The sequence below is a fragment of the Larimichthys crocea genome, chromosome XX, assembly GCF_000972845.2.
Source record: "Larimichthys crocea isolate SSNF chromosome XX, L_crocea_2.0, whole genome shotgun sequence".
In the NCBI taxonomy this organism is placed as follows: Eukaryota; Metazoa; Chordata; class Actinopteri; family Sciaenidae; genus Larimichthys; species Larimichthys crocea.
In genome coordinates, this window is record NC_040030.1 from 7,008,014 (window position 1) to 7,033,441 (window position 25,428).

At 40.8% G+C, this 25,428-nt stretch overlaps 1 protein-coding gene across 5 annotated transcripts in view; it reads right to left on the reverse strand.

The window, feature by feature from the left end:
• The window catches only part of osbpl8 (oxysterol binding protein-like 8), an 82,476-nt gene that overhangs the window by 29,789 nt on the left and 27,259 nt on the right, over nucleotides 1–25,428 (reverse strand). For 2 of the 5 annotated variants that reach the window (XM_010744350.3, XM_019265613.2), the window contains exons 3-4: nucleotides 8,832–8,868; nucleotides 6,865–7,035 (exon numbers count right to left, since the gene is read on the reverse strand). In XM_010744350.3, coding sequence (XP_010742652.1) covers nucleotides 6,865–7,035; nucleotides 8,832–8,868 — 208 coding nt within the window. Of the gene's footprint in view, nucleotides 1–6,864; nucleotides 7,036–8,831; nucleotides 8,869–23,800; nucleotides 23,915–25,428 lie in introns of those variants that run through there. The other 3 variants (XM_019265614.2, XM_019265615.2, XM_027291911.1) reach the window with 3 other exon arrangements.

Here is a 25,428-nt window from a genome sequence, read left to right on the forward strand (position 1 = left end):
CCCTTTAAGACACCGCACATTACACTCTCCCTCTTTCTGTCTCGTCTTGTCTTCATCACTTAGGTAAAACAGCTTTTGGACTGTAACTATATATCAAACTGCACACACATACACACACAAACACACACACAGACAAAAAAACAAAGCTCTATTGAGGACAGAAGGAAGTACTTTGTCACACCAGTGCTCAGCCGACCCTTCGAGATTTCCCTGATGTAAACTGAGGAAACCAGTTACTTTAAAAGATAAATCAAATTGTCATATTGATAGATTTACTATATTCAGCTTTCACTGATTCAGAATGGAAAAGTCTCTAATGGGGAGGTATTGGTGCTTGTGACCAGGCAGGTACTACGGTCTGTAAATTGCTTTGTTGACAGACATCTGTGACGCAAATCCAGCTGTATTTTCGGGGATATATGTGGCTTAGTCCGGACAAAAAGCTGATGCACTGCGATACGTTTTAGATCCCCCCGAGAAATTGAGTTCTTCTGCATGCTGTGCAGTTTTGCAGTTGGTTGCTGTGCTGAAAACTGTGAAAGAAAATGAAGGTCATCTGAATGGTTCATACAAAGTGACAAGATAGTGTGCACCTTTAAAAAAAAAAAAAAGATTCTGCAAAGGCACTAATGGTTACTGTATCTCTGCAGAAATGAATAGGCTTGGCATTGAGCTTTATCTTTGAAACCCTATCTGTAAGGCACATTGTCTGCTGTGGATCCTTCCACAGTCCACTGACATATTCCTTTCAGCTGACCTGTCCTGTTGTCATATCGGTCCTTCAAAGAAACTCTTTGACTTTGGCATCTGACTAACCCTTGCTACTAACTGTCCATGGAGACATTTCATCAGAAGAAGCTTAGAGAGGTAAACAGTGCAATCCCCTTCAAACCAACGGTCCCAGACCTAACTCATGCATCTTAAAACTCAAATGTGCTTTAATTAAAAGAGGTAATTAGAATATGCTGGATGTATAATTCAGATCCCATCCCTAATTAACCTGCTTGTGGAGGAAAAGTCAATTTCTGCTGGTCCAATGACATTTGAGAGGCACTTGAGAATTATTTGCTAAGTATAGTCACCATCTGGGTCATTTTTCAAGTTATTTCCAGTAAAGTTGGGATTGACTCACTCTTAATGAGCACTGATTCTGGCAAATCCCAACTTCCCCACATTCAAAGACTGAACGAATTGAGCTAAGTCAAACATGGCTTTAACCTACTGTGAACCTTGTGTCTGTCATTTACCTTCGCCTTTTTTTTTTTACCTTCTCACGAACAGTTTTTGCCTTCCACGTTCCTGGCAAAGTACACTCCTCACGTTTTGTTTCTTTTATATACTCTACAACAAGTTTTAAAGTTTGATCCACCCTTCTCTAAAAAGCATTCCTGTCACATGTAGACGTATAGGATCATTAAGCGTACAAATGTGAGCATTGTTCGAGTATCAGCTCTTTGCCTTGACTGGTCGGATGGAGTTACTTGCGCGCCACGTCTACCTGCTCCAGTACTCATGTGTATCAGGTGAGCTGGTGTCAGGTACAGCGACTGCTGCCACGCCAAACAGGTCAGTACAGTACAGTGATGGATCTATAGCTGCCCTGTGGAGCAATTACCCAACACAGGCTGATTCTGAGAGACTGTAATTACTTTTATTAGCCATGCTGGTAGCTCTAGAATCAGTCAGTCGGTGCACCACTTTGGGCTCTTGACTATTGGCTGAACTGCCACAAAATTTGGTAGAGATATCTATCGGGATCCTAATGGATTATTCACTTTTCCTCTCGTGCCGTGACTGACATTTGTGGTTTTCAGTGAAATGTCTCACCTGGATTGCCACGGAATTCGGTAAAATTGGTGGAACTTGGTCGAGTGTCAGTCTTATTTATCCATTTGACTTGCTATTACCAAAACAAGTTACGGGAAGTTTCTCGAGCTAAATGAGTATTCTCTCTTGAAAAGATACCATAAGCTATAGTGTGTGATGGTTCAGAACAAAACAAACCTTCTGAAAATATGTTCCGTTATTTTCAGCAAGAAACCTTTTCATCCTAACAACACTGATGAAAACACGAAGGTCAGACAATAATCTTGCTTTGTAGTCATTCATAAAAGTTACAGTGGATAAAATAAAAAAGTAAAGCTCACAAAACCTTAAAGGTCACATGTCAAGCACGAACAAAATCAGGACTACGCTAGGGACAAACTGTGACACAGTAACCCACTAGCTGCAATACATCTGATACCATGCAGTGCAAGTGATACATACACTGCAGACAGCAGATCACATGCAGACAGACATAGGCTATCTAGTCTTACATAAAAGCTACAAGGAGACCCTTTAAGCCTGGGATTAGCTTCGCAACAAACAGGCTTCTGCTGTATTACTCTCCTCCTCATCTCATTGTAAGAACAGTCATGCACTCTGAAGAATAAAAGAATCATGGGACTTGTTATGTCTATGTGACAACTTTGGTCAGAAAAGGGCATTTTATGTTGGTGTGATCTTGATTCTGTCCTCATGGGAGGCACCTCACACAGACAATACATACATAACTAAGCACAATACAGAAAGCCGCAAGACTGCACAGATCAGAAAATGTCATACGGGGATGTTGGGTGTAGCTAAGGCAACAGAGATGTCAAGCTGTTGCTCTAGCTCAAACACTAACAAGCACTACTTTGCCGTCTGATACTACTACATACTGTACCTTGCTTTCCTTCAGGCTAAAACTCAAGTGACCCAAGGTCAAGTGTTGACAGGACTCTAATCGCCCAAATCATGCTAAAATCCCCTCCTGCTTTACATCCAAGTAACGGAAATCCAGACCAGTTTTTGGCCATCTGAGCAGGGCTCAGGCCCCAAGGCCAGGTATATTTTCTATCATCATCTTAGTCCTGTCCCTCCGCAGATCTTAGTTATCTACGGTACATATCTACGCTGTCAAGCTGTCTGCCTCTTAGCGCTCAGGCCTCTCGATGCCACTCATTGGATGAGAACGTGGGTGGAAGTAGGAAAGCTGGATTGGTAGTGGCTGAGGGTGTAAGTAAGACCAGCCCCCTTCCATGTTGGTAACCCCGTCTGACGGAGCATAATCCCTGAAGATGAGCTTAAATCCATGCTGACCCCACCTGCCCTCTCGTCTTCCTTTTTCTATACTCTTCTCCGTTTCTTTGTTTCAAATCTCTTTCTCAATATTCTCACCGTCTCATCCTCCTCATGACATGATTCTCTTGCCTTTGAATAATTCTCAATCTTCACCTTTCTCTCACTCACCCTCCTGTACAGGCACATTTCCTGTTTACCTGGAGAGTGGACAGCGAGCCAGTGAAAGGCGGCTAAAGCGAGAGAGAGAACGGATTCAAAGCCAATTGAAGAAGCCTCGTCAAACAACCTCCTGGGTTTATTTTTGTTCTCAGTGAGTCAGAAAGAAAAGACGGCTCACTTGTCAGGCAGACCACGGACACCAGAGTTTGTCTGGTGTGTGTGTGATGATGCAACAAAACCGAGAATGAACTGAATAATCCAAACAATACTCCCACTCTGCATCATAAACTAATAAAACACCACATTTTAATGTAAATAACACCTTTGCTGCTCTATTATCTATATTTAAGGCAATGATATTAGCTTGATGTCAAACCAGAAATAGTCAACACAAAACCTGAAGAACTTGTGACTCGTGAATTCTTATTCAAGGAGCAAATCAACAGCAACTATAGGTCAGAAAAACATTGTTGCACAAAGAGTTGAAACTTTCAAACTGAACAAATGCGCTGGGCAAATTTACTTTGGCAATAATTTATGTGTAAAAATATGAAAAACACTGGAGTGTTCTAAGTGCCTTTTTTTAACATCCCAAAACCTGATGATGATTCAGGTCCTTCTTTGGAAAAGGTCGAGGAAAAGGTTGATTACTGATCAACCCCCATGGAATCAAGGGTTTTAAATAGTGGGTACTTGCATAAATATAGCAAACTGGTGAGTCGGACTGAGGCTCTTCACTCTTGTGGTACAATCAAATGGTTCCAATTACGTTCCGACAGAACTTTGGAAGAATTAGCCTTAAGAAAATGATGTTGTCGCGGCATGGACTTACTAAAATGAGCTACGGAAAATAACACCATGATTGATTTTCACACCTTAGCTGTGAATTTTCACGCAACTCCTACAATCTTCTTCTTGATTCACAGTCATCGCCCTGTGACTCTGGAGTCTGCGTCTCGAAATACACAAAATTATATCATCATACATAATGTCATCACTTTGACGCAAGACCAAGGGCTAGCTGAAGTATAATCAGTTGCCATGGAGACTCATATTGGGCTGCAGGGGGAAAAAAACAACCTACTTCACAGATGGAGTTATAGTTAGAAGGTGTTTCTGGACAGTCAATTGCCACTTGAAGACATGTTGCTGCTGTATCTTACACAACACAGAACATGCTCTCAGAAAAACCAACTGCAAAGGACAAAGACTTATTCCACTAATATAACCAGTGCATGAAGACGTCCTAATCTTGATAAAGAACTACTAATTAACTAATAATAACAAGCAGTTAAGCAAAAGATCCTTTAAAAGAGGCTGTTACAAGGGATTGTTGATGCTGTTGTATGCACACACACATGTATCACACTTACAAGTGTTTGCCAACAGTGATAAAAAATGTATTTCTGTCTAAAAATATTTTTATCTATCTGTGTGTATCTTTGTATTTATTTCTATGTTACGCTCGCTCCCTCTTGTGGTAGGAAGTAGGCTTACAACAAGAGTGGAAAACACTGTGCCGCCACCTCAAACATATTCATGCAAATGAACTCAACATCACCTAAAAAAGCATCATTTGAGTGTCGATGAGTCATCACGAGTGTTTGAAATGACGCACTTTGATTGTTCGGTCGTGTATTTGCGGTTTTGTATTTAAATTTGTGTGAGAGCAAACCTGATGGTTCATCAACTCAGCTTTGCATCCATCTTTCACAGCAGACTATGAAACAAGCCAACAGCAGACAAACCTTGTTCATCTAATCTACTTTTGAAAAAAATGTTTGACCGAAGTTCTTGTTCTGAAATTACAAATTTTAATACAATTTTTTTTTATTTTTTTTTTTTTTTTTTTTTTTTTTTTACACAAAAAAAAAATCCCATTAATATCATGTTGTCATAGAACAAAACGTAACTCTATGAATCTTTGAACAAACAAATACTCAGATGTACATAGAGGTTGTGCAGTTTACTACCCGCAGCAGGAAATCCACAAGAGGGCACTGTAACACAAGAACAGGGTACAGCATGAGGGGTGACGTAAGGCAGATCTACCCCTGAGCTTGTTTCTGGACATACACCCTCTACAGGGATTTGTTCCTCATCTGTGGTATGACGATTTCCAGTAGTAAGGCTATTAATAGACCACAACAAGTGTCAATAAAACAAGATGAGACAATTTCCAACCACACAGCCAGACTCTGATGACCTCCTGCTGAAAGGCTGAGGGTAACGGGCTTTTATAAAACAACATCAAGAGTCTGAGGATGACGTTTGTGAAGTACCGCAAAGTACACGTTGATTTATTTTTAATTTCGTCGGTCACACACCGCAGCTATAATCAACCTGAGCTCACAATGTGATTTACTGCACATACTGTAAGAAATTCAATAGGACAGAAAAACATAAACCTGATCACCCTGCAGGTTTATGGCTGCACGCAGAGCCACTCATGGAGGCAGTATGAGTCATTGTTTCTCCACCAGGAGTTTCTGGGAAAGGTAAAGGCTAAACATAACGCCGACAGCTGTCCTGGGGCTAGACATGTCCACTGTCACCAGAACGCTTTTAATTGTCTCTCGCTGTTACCTCCAATACAGAGACATGGAAACTGAAGAAAGTAAAGGCAAAGGAAGTGTGATGATAAGAGTCAGGATATATGTAGGTCTGTGCTCAGTTCAGTGGTGCGCACAGCGAGTACGTGTGTTTGATACAGAATGTTTACATTGTAGGCATATAGCTACAGCTCTTATCTTAGCACACATTCAGTGAGCATGTGGGAGTTTAATGGCTCACACATACTCAGTGAGATACATCTCCTGCTGCTGCTCCTGCTGCACCGAGTCAGTCGGTGACCTTTCTCTTACGAGACAGCCCCTCTGACCACTCGGCAGCCAATTAATATTCATGTGTTTTTATCAGGACAATTGCTGCAGAGGAGCTGGAGCCTCATCACAGAAAACTACTACAACCAGAGACTGTGAGGGGATTGATAAAATGCGGATGAAGGAGGGAGCCGTGTCCCCCTTTTAAGCAATTCTATGTCATTTTCAAGCAGAAACTGTGTCAGATAATAGTAGATGTAGTTGGAAAAGTAGCACAAGAACAAACGAGTAACTGAGTCAACTAAATCGTCAGTCAGGCAGCTAACATGAACAAATATTAGTATAAATACTGGTCATACCAGACCGAGCAAGACAGCAGCAACAAAACAAATAGTGTACTGAAGTGAGCAGCAGTGTGTTTTATTATTCATGAGTTTAACCTTTCATTTGGAAGAGGATGTATGTGTTCCTTCTTATCTCAATTCAAACATAGTTTCACTTGAATGTGAAACATCTGCAGGAGGTGTTGAATTTAATTAACAAAGGTTTGACACAGGAAGCAGAAAAGTACAACATGAGTTAGAAAAGTATTTCTGAGTATGTAAAAAAAAGAACGCAGTGGATTGAGCTCAATTTACCATGACAACAAAGCCAGCTGGATAATAAAAGTCCTGTCTGAAAATAGTTCTGAGCTCGATGCACTGTTTTGCAAACCAGAAACCAGAAATTTTAAACCTTGACTATGTGCGGTAGACGGTGGAAGACGGCACCTTACCGTGGCTGTAGCTGACCCCCGGGCTGAGGGCAGAAGGGCTGGCGACGTGCTCCCTGTTGGGGGTTTGGAGGCCTGCCTCCTTCTCCCTCTCCTTGTCCCGCTCCTTCACCTGGCGCTGGCTCATCCTGCCTGGGGTCAGAAGGACGGTGTCATCACCGCTCACTATGGCAGCTGAGAAAAGGGTGAGGGAGAGAGAGAGAGAAAGAGAGAGGGGAGGTGAGAGATAGAAAGGAAGGACACGAGAACAAGAGACACGTTGCCATCTCGGTTCAGCACACACAGACAGCCCTCTTGTGGAGCCTCTAATACGCATATCTTGAACATTTTGATAACATTTGTTTTCAAGCAGGTGTTTCATGAAAGCTGATAACCTCGGCGTGTGTCCTTGTCCCTTGTTTACTCGTTTAATGAAGCAAGCAGGCGTGTTAATCTAAGGGCAATGAGAGCGAGCTTTGACTGGCAGACGACCAAAATAAATAGATGATATTAAAACATATCAGTTCTTGAGCGAGACACTCACTGATTTTGTTGCATGGCACCAAATAAAACTCAACAGCGCACGTCTGAGTGAGACATTTTGGAATTATTTTTGACATGGTACGTCACATTTAGAACACTGAATTAGATTAGATATTCTGTGGGGATAATCCAGCACCTCTCTGCTTGAGCCAAAGTATCACTTTATTTCCTCATTTGCTTTGAAGCCTTTTTAGGTGAGCTGTTGAGTTTTCGGACTGATAGATTTCATTTGATTAGAGAGCAAATTTACCACCAGGCAACTGCAAAAGTTGGTATACATGCTATCTAATATAAAACGTGTTTTTGTATGTATAATGCAGAAAAAAGTTCTGGTGGTGTCACTGCAAAGTTCATCCAGCAGAGCGCACTGCGATTTACAGTCTGTGGCAAGCAGCACAGAGCAATAATCTTACAAATGAGCATGTTGAATTATTTAACATGCATTTAACTGTAATATTCTTTGAGTAATTTGTTGAAAAAGCAGCCTTCAGACTTCCTTTGTGTAGTTATTTTGGTGCACAATCCACAGAATTTCACTCATCGGACACTGTGTCAATTCAAGTAGTCTGAATGTTGCCCATCTAAAATCATTTATGTATCAACTGTGCTCAAACTAGCAAACTAAAGAGATTATCGTGGTGCATAAAGTCCTCACCAAAGTCGTCTTTTTTTTTTTATGTCAGATGTGTCTTTAAGTTATAGTAGAGGTTGTAGGTTGTGGTGTGCACACGTGATGTCGTGATGTAAATGTCAGACAGTGGTGTGTGTTCAGCAGCTGACTTGCTGTGGATGTGGACTGTAAATGCAGCTGTGTACATGTAGACGTGCTCTGCTGTGTGTGTGGGTGCACCACATATACATGCTGACACCATTCCCTAACGCCTGACAGGTCGCAGCAGCACAGAGGACGGCAGCTGATAAAGAGCTACGGTGACAGAAACACGCATACGCTGTATATACAGTGCGCGCTTTTCCCAAAATACACGGCTGACTCACACGTGTCACGTTGGAGCTTAAAGGTTTGAAGGGAAATAAAGTGGAGAGAAGATGCTGGGGGGTTGTTGTTTTTAAGGAGGCAGTGGTGCTGCAGACATACAGCCTGAACAACTTGAAAAACCTGCAAGTGTAAAGTAACCTGGGGGTAAAATTAACGTCAAAGAGAGTTTATGCAAATGCAAATATGCTCCATGACAAACTGCAGTTAATGCTTTATTAATGAGGGAGAACCTTTAGGTGCTAGCAGAGCAATTAAAGTAACTACGAGGAGCCTAAGAACAGTACATACACAATCCCATGGAAAAATAAACATTTAAAAGAACATTTCTCAGATAAAATTACGAAAATGAATGCATTAGTATTGACTTGTAACACACGCACTCCCTTGTGTTCATTCTACCCCTAAACAGCAGCCCTGACCCTTCCCCTCACTGTATACTGCCCTGGCTTACCGGAGGTGGCATGGTGCTCTCTCAACTCTGCATGGTGCTAGCAGCGGACAAGGGTGGAGACAGAGAAAGAAGAGCACAAGAGGGAGGAGGAGGAAAAAAAAAAAGTGAGAGTTGGGGGACAAAGACAAGACAAGGAGCAGAGAGCGAGACAGTGTGTCAAGGATTAAAGGAGGGAGGAAGTGAAGAGGGGGCGTCCGCCGTGTGTTGTTGACCAGATGTTGGGTTTGTGTGCAGCAGGATGGGCGAGAGTGGGCAGCATCAGCAACAGCGTCAGCATCAGCATCAGCAGCAGCAGTGGGAGAAGCCGCAGCCACACAGGACGACAACGAATAAATAAAAAAAAGTAAACCAAAAAAAAAAAAAAAAAAAAAAAAAAAAAAAAAAAAAAAAAAAAAAAAAAAAGAGGAGACAAGAGACAGAAAACAAAAAGAAAAAAAAAACATTAGTTAAACCAAAATATTAACGAAAGACATAAGTCGACACAGCTGGCAACAGATGGCAGGGATAAAACGAGGGATTTGATAATGAAGAGGGCTGAATGAACTCACATTACCACGCCACACACACACACACACACACACACACACACACACACACACACACACACACACACACACTTAAAGTCGTTTATATCGTAACTGATGTGACAATTATTGCTACATTCATCCATAAAAACTAAGAAAACACTGAAATATTTGAGATGGAAGTTGACTGTACCACCAAATTTAAAAATCTCAGTGTTTAATATTTAATTTGACACCAGAACAAATTTTCTTTTTTTTTTATTACTGAATTATCTGTTGATTATCTTTTTCAATTAAATAGCAGACTAACAGTGTACAGCCACACTAGCAGCCCTGTGATGAGGCTGAAAGCTGACTAGCACAGCAACATCCTCACAATTTATTTATGTTCAACGCTTTACTTTAGCATGCTGACATTTGCTATGGCTGATGAGGATTGTCATCAGTTATGCAGAGACTTTGGTCAATTTCAAATCTGAAATGAAGGATCACAAGTTATTCTGATTCATGCATGAGTGTGTGTATAACATTTCATTACAATCCATTCATGGTGGCACTTGAGGAAAAGTCAGGGGACCAGGTTTTTAGGATAATAATAATACCTAATACTAATAATAATATACTAATAATCATAATAATCATAATAATAGAGTAAGAGTTTACAAAGTGCTTTGGCAGACAGGCACAAACAGGCAAAATAGCAGCAGAAGAATCAACAAGGCAGGATAAATAAGATTAAAGAACATGGTCATGGCAAAAGACATGACAATATAAAACAATTAAAAATGAAAGTTAAACAATACATAAAAATAAGATACAAACATATAATGATAAATGAAATAAGATATAGAATGGTGAAAATATGTAGACAATCATCTGGGAACCATGAGGGTTGGTACAAAATGTCGCATCGCAGAAAACAGCCAATGAGAAGAGAGACAAAACAAAACACTCAGATGGTTTTTGGTATTTGAAACTAGACTGATATCCGCAGGCTGATTTTACTGATGGATATTGGCTTATCACAGATAGATGGGCATCTTCTACCTTCTACCTTCTTTTTTTTTACATGACATAATGTAGAAAAATTTAGATCTATTATTTATGCTCTACTTGTGTTGTTTATAATTGTAAAATTCTCAGTGAAATTTTAGTGTACCGATATAAATTTGGACAATAAAGTTTATTATATCCTGCTTCCATTACCAATATTTGATTCATGTTTGAGACATACGAAAACATGTTGTATGTATTTAATATCAGCCCCAAAAATAAAAACATTCACAAATATATGACCTTATGGATATCAAAACTTCAGAAAGAGTGTAAAATATGAATCCAGTGCTATTGTAACAATTACTTCGAAGGCTGCTAAACCCACTCACACACACATAAATGACAGATAATTAAAGTGAACTGTAGGCAAATTTGGTTGTGAAACATGAACATACAAGTATCTGCGGTGGGCAGCAACAGCAGCTCTCATTGGCCAGATGTTGTCACACACAGACACACACGATACCCTCCAGCTGTTCCAAAGAATCCAATCATGTTCGCTCACCGTGGTTTTCCTCAGCAGCAGTTAAGCAGTAACCACGTTCACAATCATCTCCCAGACACACAAAACGTTGACACATTGAAGAACTTTCCTAATCTCTTAACCCTCAGGAGGACACGTGGCTCTCATTGAGGTTTACGTGGAACTGCTCATTTAATAAGATTCCAGTTAACACATGATGGGAACCTGTACGGATGCAGCACATAGCGTGGTAAACTGACGTCACAGTCATACCCACAACAACGGATAATAATCTCCAGCCAGACGAAAACACAAGCACAGGCAGCTCGGGAAGGAGGAAGATGCAGCAAACAATGCCACTGATTGGATACTGCTCCGTTAATCAGGAAGGGGAAATCAAATCTCTAAGTTCTGATTGGTTAGAAACATAAGAGAGGATACACAGCCCAAAGAGCTGCTTACAACAATAAATCGGACGGATTAGGAAACTGTCACTGAGCGTCAGAGGTCAGTTAACAAGGCTTTGTGGAGAGGCATCAGCGCTGTTGTTTTCTAATTTAATCTTGGCTCAAGCTCATTGTCTCACAGCAGGAAAGCATGGTGACACTTTAGCCACTCCCTCTGGGTTGCGAAACACTGACTTAGAGCAACGAGGGCATGGAGGTCAGAGAAGTGACTGGAAGGATTCTTAGACAGCTCTTCCTAAATAGTTCCCCTGTCTAACCCTGTACAATAATGTTGCCATCCATGATCACAGCCTGATCCTAAAACTACAAGCCTGGTTCCCTTGAGTGACACGAGAACCCAGCGTGGATGTTGTTTTTTTATATATAACAGACTCACCTGATGATTAGGGTTGATTAATTATGCAGATGAGCGTGTGGGTGAGGAGATTGAGTCTGACAGAAAAAGTGAATAATCTCAAAGTGTCACGAACAAAAAAATATTAAAATGAATTTGCGACAGGCAGCCTGAGAGGAGTTTTTGGGTGCAGGGTAATGAGAGGCACAGTTGAATCACCACATGTGGCAGGCCTATATTAGCATCTGAAAAGCTTTTCTTGACTATAAATTGACAATCAAGCTGTAGTTACCGGCGGGTGACTCGACTGTAGGGGTGGAGGGGTATTTTTAGGACAGACCAATCAAAGGGCTTCTTTCTGGCTTAAGTTTGGCTCACTAAACACTTGCAGACATGCCCTGGAAAAGTATTCTAAGTACAGCTTTCATATTAAAAAAGTATTTTTGATGATTTCCAGCCAAGAGGCATTGTACGACGTAGATGTTCTCACAGAGACAGTGTCATGTCAAGTTCTTGGATAAAGAACAAACTTCAAACTTCCACTCCCACCAACCCATTTAACACATGGAGATCTTTGTGCACAGAGGCTGAATGAAAAGCCGGTCTGATTACAGTGGCTCCAAAACAATTACGGAAGGAGGAAGGAATAAATGTTGGAGAAAGGGAAATGAATAAATAAATAAGTTGATCACATAATCACATTTCAGGAGTCACATCCTTTCAGTTATATTGTTTCACTGATTCAAATTTATTCAATTTATCGTTTTGAATCCGGGCCTTCATTATATGAATCAAGTAGCTTGTGAATTGAGAGGGCAGTGTTAGATATTTAATCAACGTCAAAGCTGACTCGATATGGGCAAATACATTCATTTTATTCATTTCAAGTTGATTCTAGTAATAATTACTAGTTTTCATTTTCAAACCAATTTCAGACCTCAAAAACATGAAGTCTCTTGAGGTCTTGTGAGGATTTGATTTGAATGAATGTACAACTGAATGTTCTCTCGACTCAAATGAAGTTTCCTAAATAAACATATTAGAGCATGTCCCAGCATACACTGTTCCCATCTTGTAGTCTAAAGTAAACAGAGGCTACATCATGGAAACTTGCGACGTGTCTTTGAAACAAAACCGAGCAAAGTCACGATTGTTGTCTCTGACAGTAACAACAACAATGTGCATTCAGTCCCTGTGCTAATAAAGCTTTCATTTAACAAATATAATGAGAGCAGCTGCCCAACAACTCTGCCTCAGGAGAGACTGTAAAAGCTCTACGATCTGTGAGTCAAAGGAAGAACTTAACTTCTCAAATTTAGTGAACTTGCACATGTTTTTAAGTTGAACCAGCTTGCAATGTTTTACAATGTGGAATTTTGGTGGTTTAAATGGAGGAAAATACTCCTTTGAGACATTCATGTTTGCATTTAGATTTAAATTGACATTGCCAGGGAAGTTTTCATTCACTCTGATATAATTTAGCTACATTTTATTCACCAAATTGACATTCAAATGTTGAAATAATACTGAATATTTACAATCTATTTTAAAAGTCTCTTTCTAAGCTGCGCAGTATGACTGGTCTGATTACGCAGACTGGGAAAGATGGCAGCTGCCAATCGTGTTATTCCTTTTAACAAAATCTATCTATATCTTCATGAGCTGCTCAACACAACCACATTCTTTATTTAGACAGCAGTTTGCAGGTTAGTGTGAGCCAGTTTTTATTTAAGCATAAATCAAACAGCAGATCTTAAATAAACCAAAGGATTGAGCAATCAGTGACAGCCGGGTCTGATATACATGTATGCTTATCAGACTCAGAACAAGTGTTGTTAATAACTGAAAATACTGAAACAAGGCTGGAGTTGGCAGGTGTTGCTGCAATACAGGATAGTGAGTACACTCAGCCTGCTGTGTTCGATATTAGGGCGAAGTCAGAGGATATGAGGCAAAGCAAATAGATTCACAAAGAAGGCTCACGCAGAGAAGTCTGTTCTACCATGAAGGACAGAACACAACAGATATGTTATTTAAGGCCTGTCATTAGACCTTAGCTGCAGATATATCCATTTAAGCTTTTCATTTCTGCACTATGTTCTCAGGCTGTAGGGTGATTGTTGAGGTCTCTTTCAGAAGGAACACAGAAAAAGCTCCGTTTTACAACAAGGTCACATTCTGCTGTGAGTTTGGAAGTTTTTGTCTGCCTTTTAACTGGCTTTCAGACCAAAGCCAGCAGCCCGCTGTGTCGACGAGATGACAAGGACGGCAGAGGAGACTAAGGGTCGACCGATATATCGGCCGGCCGATATATTGGGCCGATATTAGCGTTGTCTAGGTGTATCGGCATCGGCCGATACACATGGCCGATACGGCCGATACGCATCCAGCGTCATTTACAGACAGGCGTTCAAGGGCAGCTCTGTGAAGACCCGCTATGCACGCCGCAAATGAAGTCGGTGTTGTTATCAGTCACTGTCAATTCGGCGTTTGAAGGAGTTAAACCAGCGAACACCGGTGAAGCAGCCCAGTGTGTGTGTGTGTGTGTGTGTGAGTGTGCACGCACGTGAGGGAGAGACAGATGGAGCGAGAAAAAGTGATCAGTGAGGAGCGACACAGTCATTGCTGTAGGCAGATGTCAGATTTGGGAGATATCTGCAAAACAGTCCAGGACCTATAATGAAACTTTAAGGGGGTTCGAGAAGGCTTGCTAAGCCATAGTTTAGCTTAGGCCTACGTACGGAAATATTTTTTTTAACACATGGGGTAGCGCCCTGTCAGTGTCCTCTCAGACACCGCGGGAGCAATAATGGCATGCGAGTGATTATCACTGAATAAACTTCTAAATCCCTCCTAAACGTAACTCGCCACTCATATTGTGTGCAGTATAAGGGTAGGCTACACTTCTCCCACAAAGTGATAGCAACCAAATGTTTCAAGAATCTCGGTCGCTGTTGCTGGAGTGTTGCAGCGAACACCGGTGGTGAAACTGAAGCAGCCCAGTGGGCGTGTGTGTGTGTGTGTGTGTGTGTGTGTGTGTGTGTGTGTGTGCACGTGTGCACGTTAGGGAGAGACTGAAGGAGCGAGAAAAAGAGATCAGCGCGGAGCGGAACAGTTGCTGTAATCAGATAACTGCACAACGAACCCAACAGTCCAGGACCTAATGAAACGTTTTGGGGTTTCGAGAAGAGGCTTGCTAAGCCATAGACTACTTTAGCTTACGTACGGGAATATTTTTTGAACACATGGGGTAGCGCCGTGTCAGTGCATGTCGACACCGCGGGAGCAATAATGGCATGACAATTTTGTTTATTTATTATTATTATTATTTTACATTTTTTTGTTTTGCTGCTTTGTTACTTGTTCTTAACGTCAGTTCAGTCACTTGAAATATTTATTATTTTATGTTATTCAGCTTTTCTAAAAGCACCAAGACACTTTATTTTTGTATTACTTGGTTGTTCATTGTTCATTGTTTATTACTTGAAGTTCTACCTCAATTTGATTATGTTAAATAAATGGCTATTTATTTTTAACTTGAGACCTGGAATATTTGTCATTTTTTAAACTTTTTTTTAACCCATATCGGTATCGGAAATCAGGTATCGGAAATCGGGTATCGGCCATGGGCCATGGGGAAAAAATCGGTATCGCATCGGCCATCAAAAAACCCGTATCGGTCGACCCCTAGAGGAGACGCTCTGAACGAAAGCTAAAATATTTCAAGATGAATGCGGCCGTGAAGCAAAAAAAGTAACGGTGCGAAACAACATTTTTTTTTCTTGAAAAAGGTTTTAGATGCATTTATTTATTTTACCTGCACAAATAGCAATTCTTCCTCCAGTATCTGTGCTCGTCACCGCGTTTTAAATCCAATTTTGTCCCTGCTTTTCTGCTAGCGAACAAGCTTCTTTCGATTTTCTTTGTACTGTGCTCCTGGCATTTAGGCTCAGGATGATATATTATTTCATTCAATAAGAAGTTTTAGTGAAGAACAAAAAAAGTGCTGAGTTTGTTAGTTGCTTGGTTGCTACCGGTGCAGTGATTTCATTTTTCCATATTAATGTCCACTCTTGCATGTGAGTTCTCTGCCCTGCAACCCCAACTCCCGCCAACACAAGTTGCAGCACAATAAAAATTCATTATTTAACATATACACACACAGCAGAGCTTGACCATCATATTGGTAGGTCCATTTTATTGACTGATATTGGGGTTTTGGGATAATTTAGATCTATTAAAGTTACATTTGTGTGTTTTATGTATTGTTATCTATAATTATGAAATTCCTAGAGATGTTGTGATGTCATTTTGAAAATAAATGTATTCACTGTGAAATATTCTGCCTCCATTGTCTGTCTATGTATGGAAAATATTGGCTGATTTCTTTATATGACAAATAGCCCCGTATCAGCCAGGCTCTAATATACACTACATACAAATAGAAATAAAATAGATGATAAGTTGCCTTCCTATCCTGAAACACACACTGGAACTACCCCATCTCCTTCAATGCTTCCAAGCCTTAAACACAGCACGTTCCCTCCGCCCGTGAAACGAAGAAGACTGCTTGCGCAGGATAAAATGCTGTGACATATTACATAATGTTTAAACATCACTCGCAGCGGATTCCTGACCCAGTTTCTTCTCAGGAGCTGGGAAAGAAGAGATAACAGCAGTCGCTTTTTCCTCCCCTCTTTTCCTATATCTGAAGGGTACCTTTTGCCATTTATTCAGCTTAGAGTCAAAACACATTGTTATGAAGGCAAAACCTAAAGGCTGCTATAATACTGAATGGGCTCTCCTGTGTATTCAAGCTAAAAATACAGCCTCGGACAAATCCTCCACCCCATTCTGTGTATGCATGTTGTTGTAGAGTGAATGAACATTTTGCCATTGAAAAAATATAATAACATCAATATTACATACTAGAAGGGAAGAACATAGAAAGAAAACAAGACCTAAAATAAACAGAGAGGTGTCAGACGTGTCAGGTGTTTAGTTTAGCTAACACCAACCCAGTGCCTGTGTGGTTACAAACAGCATTTTATTACTTGTAGTTTTATATGTGTAGGAAACTGTGATGCTCCACTGTACAGTTGTATAACCATAACCAGCTCATCATTGCATTATTACTGCAAATACAGATGGGGAAGAAATTAAAGGGAAAAACAACATAGTGTCAAAGTATGGTGTTGTTTCTCCACAACAGTTTCATTGATCTTTCATTGATTTTCTGAGTCGCTGAACTCTACTCGAGACATAATCAGCAGCTCTGATGTCTGTAGCCTATGGTTCACATCATATCCATGCTCAAATATTTAGTTAGCCATCGTTCCTTGTATGGACACATATTTTACCTACATGTATCTTTAAAGCTACGCATGGCAGAACATGAATTTGAAGTTAATTAACAAAAAATATATTTTTTATATACTATACTATTCTTTACATCAAGGTTCCCACCCATTTTTAAAGATCAAATTAAAGGACCCAACCGACATAGAGACATGGATGAAGGTTGATTACTGTAACAACACTGAGAATTGGTGAAACATAGCCTATTAACAAATGTTAAGTCAAAGATATTTAAAGTGAGGGCAACTTCTCTCTGATAATTCTCTGTGGGTTTGTCACTACAAACAGTGGGAACGTGTCTACAGTCACACAAGTGACAAAGATTGTAATTAATGTAATATGTGAAGATATTCATCTCTAATAGTCAGTCATAATATTCTATCTCCCACTCTTTATTGAAGCAATGACCCAATTTCCAACGAGACATCTATGAAATATACTCTTCGGTGTGTCACAGAAACAGCTTTGACCTCCTCAAAAATTGAATTGCTGGATAACAATGTCGATTAACTGCTTAACATGTTAATGCAAAATGATGACTTGTTATTGTATTGTTACTGAGGTTGTGCCCTGGGAGTGAATGAATAGCCACTTAATAGGAAAGTCTCACGCCTACCACACACTATAATGAAGTTTCTCATAGAGGCTGTTGTGACACTGGATAATCAGCTGTGTTTATGAAGTCTAGCTTGTTACTTCTGAAGCTAATTACTCAGTTATCTGTTGCAGTGTTTGTATGTATGATATATATTAGTAGCAGTAACAGAGGAAAATCTACAGTGTTTGGACTGTTTCTAAAAGCTTTAAAGTGTTCGTAATCTCAGTTCCAGGCAATTTTAATCCACCTGAACATATCTGAAACTTGTATTCTCTACCAAAAGCCACTGCAAAAACAACCTAAGAACAACCCAGGATAACCACAGTGTGTCATTCTGTGTGCCTGCACTGTCCCTGCCTTAAATAGGTAACCCGGTACACGCTGTCTTCCAGGGATGTCCTGATCAAGAGATATCGACCCAGATGCTGAGATAACATACTGACTGAACGCTAGTGTCCAGTAGTTGTGTATAAGGAAATACGACTCGGAGTCAGAGGTGGAAAAATGTGATCAGGGCATCCCTAAAGAAATACATTTTGCACTTTGTGGCTTGTTTTGTTCAAATAATAAGAATTTTAGAGGACAAACACAAAAATACTTGCAATCACATTAGTATTTATACCACAATAAGCTACTGAAGTCATTGAAAGTATGTCTTCATTTAAACAAGCTGATATTTTGACACCAACATCCGCAATCACTGACAGTTTTACTTTTGTTTAAATGCATCACTGCAAAAGAGGTACTAAGGCCACCAGTAGAAGACTACTTGAGCTGTTGCCTACTCTCATTCATGTCAAACACACAAGACACATTGGTTGTATTTACTGGACAAATACACTTAAGACGAGGCTTAAGGCTAAGTGTTGAGGAACGGGCAGTGTAAAGGTGATCCATCTCACTTGTTAGGACGTTTTCTATTTGCTGCATTCTGGGAGGTTTAACAAAGGTTCAGACAAATGACTTCATGTGGTTCAGCACTCTCTCCAAAGTCAGGCCTGCCACATAAAAAAACAAAGCTAGAACCACTTTTACAGGACACAAGAGGATACAGCACTCCATGCTGAAAACTCAATGATAACTAAATACTGAAGGTGTTGATTAAAAGATGAAATATAAAGACAACTGAGCTGGATAGTTATGAAATGCAGCATCAAGAAATTGGATTCAATTTGGTCTAACTGCATGTGCTCTGTCATTTACAATAAAAGGATTTTCAGAATTATTACAGATTGTATGAAGTCATACAAAAACAAATCTGGCCAAACTGCCATTGTACTCCATTCCAACTCCCATCATCCACTGCAGCATTACTGAGTGTGAAATGCTAAGCCTGAGCCAGCATGCAGTCGTGTCAGAGTGGCTTCATCCATCAAAGAACTGACACATATGTCAGCATGACGTGGGTCCATGGCCAAAGCCTGAGTTCAGGGAGGCAGGGTGGGTGCAACTATATGAGGTGTAGATCTTGGGAGCAGCCCATATGGTGGCTGATTTACAGCTGGACTGCAACCGCAATGCGCACCGTAAATAAAATGTTTAATCATATGGGCCGAGACAGTGTGGCCAGAGCCGACTGCATTTGCCAAGATGCTGTCCAAAGACCTGAGCCAAGGTAGTAAACACTGTGAGAATGTGAGACCCAAAGTACTCATTCATTGAAAAAAGGAGGCAGAAAGGTATGAGTTACAATCTTGCAATCTATCAGAATGTGCAGCCTCTATGACTCTAAGTGTTTATGTATTCAAGTGTCCTGGCTGACTGCACAGAAAGATAATAAGCAAAGAGACAGATGCAGTGCAAGTGAACGCTCATGTTTTGTTCTTTTGGTTGAAACCAAAGTGACACTAAGCATGACCAAAGTTGAGTACATAAAACAGTGAGTAAAGTATTGCCATTTGTTTCTCTGGTAGAGCTATTATAGGTATACGATTCCCAAAGCACAGAAACCAAAGCTGTGGGCAGAATGTGATAGATGTGTAATGACTTCTGGGATACACCAGCAATGGTCTCACTACTACAGACCAAAAATTGGTCCATGGAGCTTTTCTTCACTGTGCTGGGGGAGCAGGTGTGATCACTGAGGAGCCTGACCGGTGTTCTGTCTGACAGCTAGTCCAAAAACTGCTCCTGTTAATGAGCCTGTCGCATTGAAAATGTGTTACGATGTCACTCCCTGTATTAGTCTGCTGCCTTAAAAGTGTAGAATAGTAAACGTTGGAGGAAAAGGGATCTTCAATCAGAGATGCACCGAAGCAAGTGATCAGTACCTTCCCCAGAGGCCGACCGTATTAAGGAAATCAGGAATCAGCCAAATGTGACCGATTAAAAGTGTTTTCTGTTCTGTGCCATTCACTTGCTGTGGTGTTTGTTACATTGGCACATTAACAAACACAAAATTCAACAGCAGAGTTTTAAAGCGCCAAGACATCTGCATACGAATAGAGTGTCAATGTTTCAGGAGTGTAAGAACAATGTCAAAGGGACATTCAGAGATGAATTCATAGTGCAACATTAAAAGCATAAATATTTTCGTCACACACATTCTTATTCTTATTTCTATTTGGGAGATAATCATCCTCTACATTCTGGAGCTATAGTTCTGTTAATTTGGTGCTTTGGGGGATGTAGACAGCAAGTATAATGTTATGAAGTCAGTTAGTCAGCTGTAAGCTACGGCTTGAGCACTGATACATTTGGACAAATTGGCACCATTAAAAGTATACTGAATTATCCATTAGCAGTTCCTGTTAGCAATGTACCCATAGATGTACTGACAGCTATCACTGGAGGCTTTGACACTGAAGAAAACTTAAAAACTTGATGATTCTTAGGAAAGTTCTTGACTATCTTTTATGGACATTACTCGCAATGGATATCAGAGATAATGATATCCTTAGGAAGTGTAACTCTGTGAATCTAAAAATATGTGTATCATGTCTGTGTTATGACTCAGGGAGTCTGAGTCTTTTGACTCAAATGCGGCAGTATCTCTGCCTCACGTCTTCACCCCTTCAGCTATCCAGCACTACCCAGACAGCGAAAGAAACAGTCAGTTCCTGTCTTCAACTTAAAGTCATAGCAAAGAGTATCTTTTTATAATTAGTGGTAAAAAAAAAATCCACTCAGTCCACTGAGAACAACACATACCAGTCCATCCTATTTTTTAATTTAAATACTTTACAGCTAATAGGATTTTTAACATAAAATGTGTGTAGTTAACTTCTGCTCCAGATACGGGTGGAGGAGGACAGAAAGGAAATAGGAACCCTTGTATGTCCTGACAGGAAATCCATAAAAGAGATAATTGCCAGCAGCAGGGCATATTCTGACACTAGAGCAAACAGCAGTAATCCCAATGGATTTATGTTTTTCATCCCCTAAGATATAAGAATGCCTGTTGGTTCTGGGACTAGTTAGTATGATTGGGTCATGTCCATTTTTTATGTTTTTATGATGAGAAAGAAGTAGGGAGGTGTGGAGGGGGACTTCACTCAGTCTGCAGGCAGCATTTCATTAGAATGGGCCTCACAGAGTGGAGTCTCAATTTCATCACTGCAGGAGGAGGCAGCATGGAGGCGACAAGATGAATGTTCTTAAAAGGAAGGGTGACTGCAATATTGAAGATCTACAATGGTTGTGAAAGAGAAATCTTTTATTTCGAAGCACTAAATGTATAGCCTTGCGAGGCAGCTGGACTTGTGAGATCACGAGAGAATCCATCTCGTCAAGAATTCAAGCTATGCTGTTGTGTCCAAACATCAGAGGTTACGGACCAATCAGCGTCCTTTAAAGAACTACCATTGGTTTTTCTGTTTTCTCTTGACTAGTGTCGGTTAGAGTTTGGCTACTCAGATCGCTGATCTGACTGGTGGAAGTTTGCCAGTGATAGACAGTTCATCCGATCACCAAATATTTTTTTAAAGTGGCTGCCCTCTTCCAAACTGTTTCCAATTATGACTTTCCAGATGGTTCTGTGGAACAAACCACACCAGATGGTTGTGTGGAACAAACCATCTGCTGCTTTCTGGTTTCTTACAATAGTGTACCAAAGGCACCATTGATTGATCAAAGGCAGTGCAGTACATAATTTGGCCGAGTCTCAGCATTGTAAAGCTGGGAGCTAGGCCATTTGCCATCTTAAATTTAAGATTCATGCCACCATTGAGAATTCCCTCCACAGTGCAGAAATGGAACCACTGCCTGGATTTATTCTTTGTTGGGGGGATTTAGAAAGGTGAAGTATCCAGCTGGAGGTTTAAACTGGAACAATATTTTGAAGAGTTGAATGCAGACCCCTAACAACAACTCTGTGTGTAATCTATCAGGGTTTGAGACAGACTTTGTTGTGGTTCCCTAGTAAAAACTCCTACAGTTTGCTGGCTGGTCAATGACAGACCATTGCTTATCTGAATAGAATGAAGGGATATGTCTGACTAGCTGCTGACTAGAGACAGCACTTGGCTGGTACTGCACCTAATCATAAACTGGTGCAGAAATATATATGTATATAAGATTTTATACTAAAGAATGTATGATAAATTTAGTCTTGGTCCAGACCTCTGAATCATTGCTCACATCTAAAAATGTAAGTGTTTGGGTGATGGCCTCACTAAAGGCGAGTATTTTTATATTTTGCTACTTACTGTTGAGTATTGAAGTACAGTCGTCCCTCGCTATATCGCTGTTCACTTTTCACGGACTCGCTGTTTGTACAGTATGAACGCGCATTGTGTTCTGCGTCCGAAATTGGCTAAGGGAGAACCGCACATGTGTTCTGCGTCCTGTTTAAGGGAGTACTATACAAAATGCGTGTAAAAAGGTGTATAAAAGTGTGTGGTTAGGAGTTTTACGGCCTTAAAACATGTATAATAATATAATAAAACTTACTTCGCGGATTTCGTTTATTGCGGGTTATTTTTAGAACGTATCCCCCGCGATAAACGAGGGACCACTGTATTTCTTCCACCAGTTAAAACAGACAATAAGGACACAGTAACAGACTGAATAATGATAATGAAAAAACTAAGGCAATTAGGAGCTATAATTAATTTATCTGATTACACATAAATGTTTTGGTGGTCTGTTATGTAATACCATTTAAAGGCTTGTTCAGAAATGGTTCCCTGTCCTGTTTGTGGGACGATCCAGCTAAACTCCAGACCTCCAGCAGCTGTTCAGAATGAATGAACACAGTGCTATCAACCTGATTGCACTTGCTCCAACCCAGCTGCCTGAAACCCCCTGTGCTTCAGCCAAGATTCCTGCCTCCCTCTTCTGTGTGTGTGTGTGTGTGTGTGTGTGTGGGGGAGGGGAAGTGAAAAACAAAAACACAACCGTTCCTGGAAAACTGTTCTTACATAACTGCACCCAGGCAATAGATAATTTTGTTAATCTGTCCTCATTCAAATGAGCAACTCATTTGGGGTGTGAATAATAATCTAAGCCATTTTTGTTGTTAACTTGCATGACTGCAGGACAGAAAGTAAAAGGACTTCATTGTCCATTTTTCCAAACAGTACTTGCGTATTAGGTTTTTAATTGGACGTGACTTGAGAGCATTGCATTAAGGAGCTATCATGTTTCTATAATGTACTCCTTACCATGTTGCAAGCAACCAGAGACCAACCCACCCGTCCCCCTCTCCACTCTGGTTAGATACATGTTTTGGCTATCAGCCAGTAGCAGTCAACCCAGTTCACACACATGCAATGATCTCTCTGAAGAATTAAGCTACAAACACTGATCCATGCAACGCTCTCCACCAATCTAATAGAAGCAGCATGATCTGTGTTAGCTGTTAATGTAGCCCTTGAGCAAAGCGTGGTAGTGAGCACTGGCCTTCATTCAGTGACAACACACTGAGCAAACAACAAGCTGGAGCGGAAGCAACACAGTAGGCTCGTTGTCCAAATATGAAACCTCATCACCTCAAAGACCAAGAAGTCGAGCGCCTAAAACAAAGACTCACTTTAGTGGTAACACCACATGACAATAAATGAATAATGCCAGATTTGTAAAAAGTCTACATCTTATTGCAGAACATTTGTCATATGTGACAGGACAACAGTATGATCAACTTCTGCTCAGTCTGAGTCAAATCCACCCACTCATGTTTCCCGTTTCGACACTTGACATGTTCGTTTACAGAAAGAGAGGAAATGCCTACCGAGTCAGCCGGTTGAGGGAGGTGAGCTCGTCGTCTCTACTGCTTCTTGGCCAGACTAAACCTGGTACGACGAGCCACTGAGCTCAGCCCCGTCTCTCTCACACACACACACAGAAACGCACACACAAACTCAGTATTGAAGGGAGGAGACAGGGCAGAGAGAGCGAGCATGAGAGAGAATTCAAGCCTCTCTCTCTCTCTTTCATGAGTACTTTTTCCTCTATTCTCTGCTGTTTTTCAGTCATTTTCTTTTCAGTTTTTCTTCAGCTCCTCTGACTTAAGAGCACTCCCTTGTTACCTTTTCTTAATCTCCCCATCCATCCTTCCATCTATCTCATATCTCTTTTGCTTCATCTACTACAACCCCCCTATCGGGCATTTTAACTCCAACTCTTAAACGTGTATTTTCCGACTAACATCAGCTCACATGCCAGCAAAACACCACTGCACCAACTGCAAAACATGTAGGATGTCGCTGTTTATAAAAAGGCTCAAACTGCTGTACTGAAGCTGTCATTAGTCCGAGTCAGGGCTCTGTGTACACCCTCGAGCACACAGCTACTGTAACCACACGGCTCTTCCTCATGTTCTTGTTGACTGAGGCCCTCTTGCACCAATAAACCACAGCAATCTCCCCTGGCCATCATGGAAAATCACGCCAGAGGACGACACATGCACGACGTGGCCGCCCTGCAACCTTATTACGGGACCAATAACGTGAGCTTTAAAGCATTCTCCTGTGCTACCGTTTCCATTAACTGTTTTCCACACACACCACACAACGGGGGGGCCCTTTAAGGATTCTGTGCTATATGCAACACATGAACATATAAACACTGAGTTTATTACTGTGGCTGCATTAACCAAAGGTCGTTTAGATGCAGCAACACACTTTAATTTGATTTTCATCTTCCATGAGAGTAAATAATTTGCAAAACAGGACTCGGCCAAATGCCTGCGATGTCATCAACAAGCACATTTAGTCTCCCCGGGCAAGGTGAAACTGAGGTCTGTTTACTTTTCACAACGCTTCAACATTTCTCTCTGTACTCTGCAATTAGGGTGAAAAGGAGTGGTGATGGTAAAGCGTGGCGTCAACAGTAGCTGCTCCAAGAAATGGCACTACGTGACTGCAGCCTGCTGTGGTTCTCACCTAATTTATCACCAGCTTACAAAGAATATGATCGGTAGAGCTAGATAACAGGGTTGGTGACAAAGTAAGAATGCACTGCGATGAAGAAAAACTTAAGATGGTGTGAAAACTCAACATTTTGGTTTTTCTAATCTCCGTGACAAGTCTTTCTAAAGCTACCTTCTGTTTGCCATGAGATATCTGGACGCGTCTGCTGCCAGGTACATATTTTAAACAACAGCTAGACATTTAGGAATACGCTTCATGTGCCAGGATATTTCCTGGAGACTTGTCCTCGACATGAGGAGTCCAGGCAACCAGACCAGACTCCACTCAGGGACTAGGCTTGGCAAAGAAAGCATCTGGCACAGAGCTCAGAGAAAAAAAAAACAAACTTATTTTTTGTTTGGATACAAAAAAAAAAAAGATTCAGCGTGCTAATTAAAAGGTGCTATCTTTATCTGTAAGGCTGTAAACCCAAAACAACAAGCTGAAA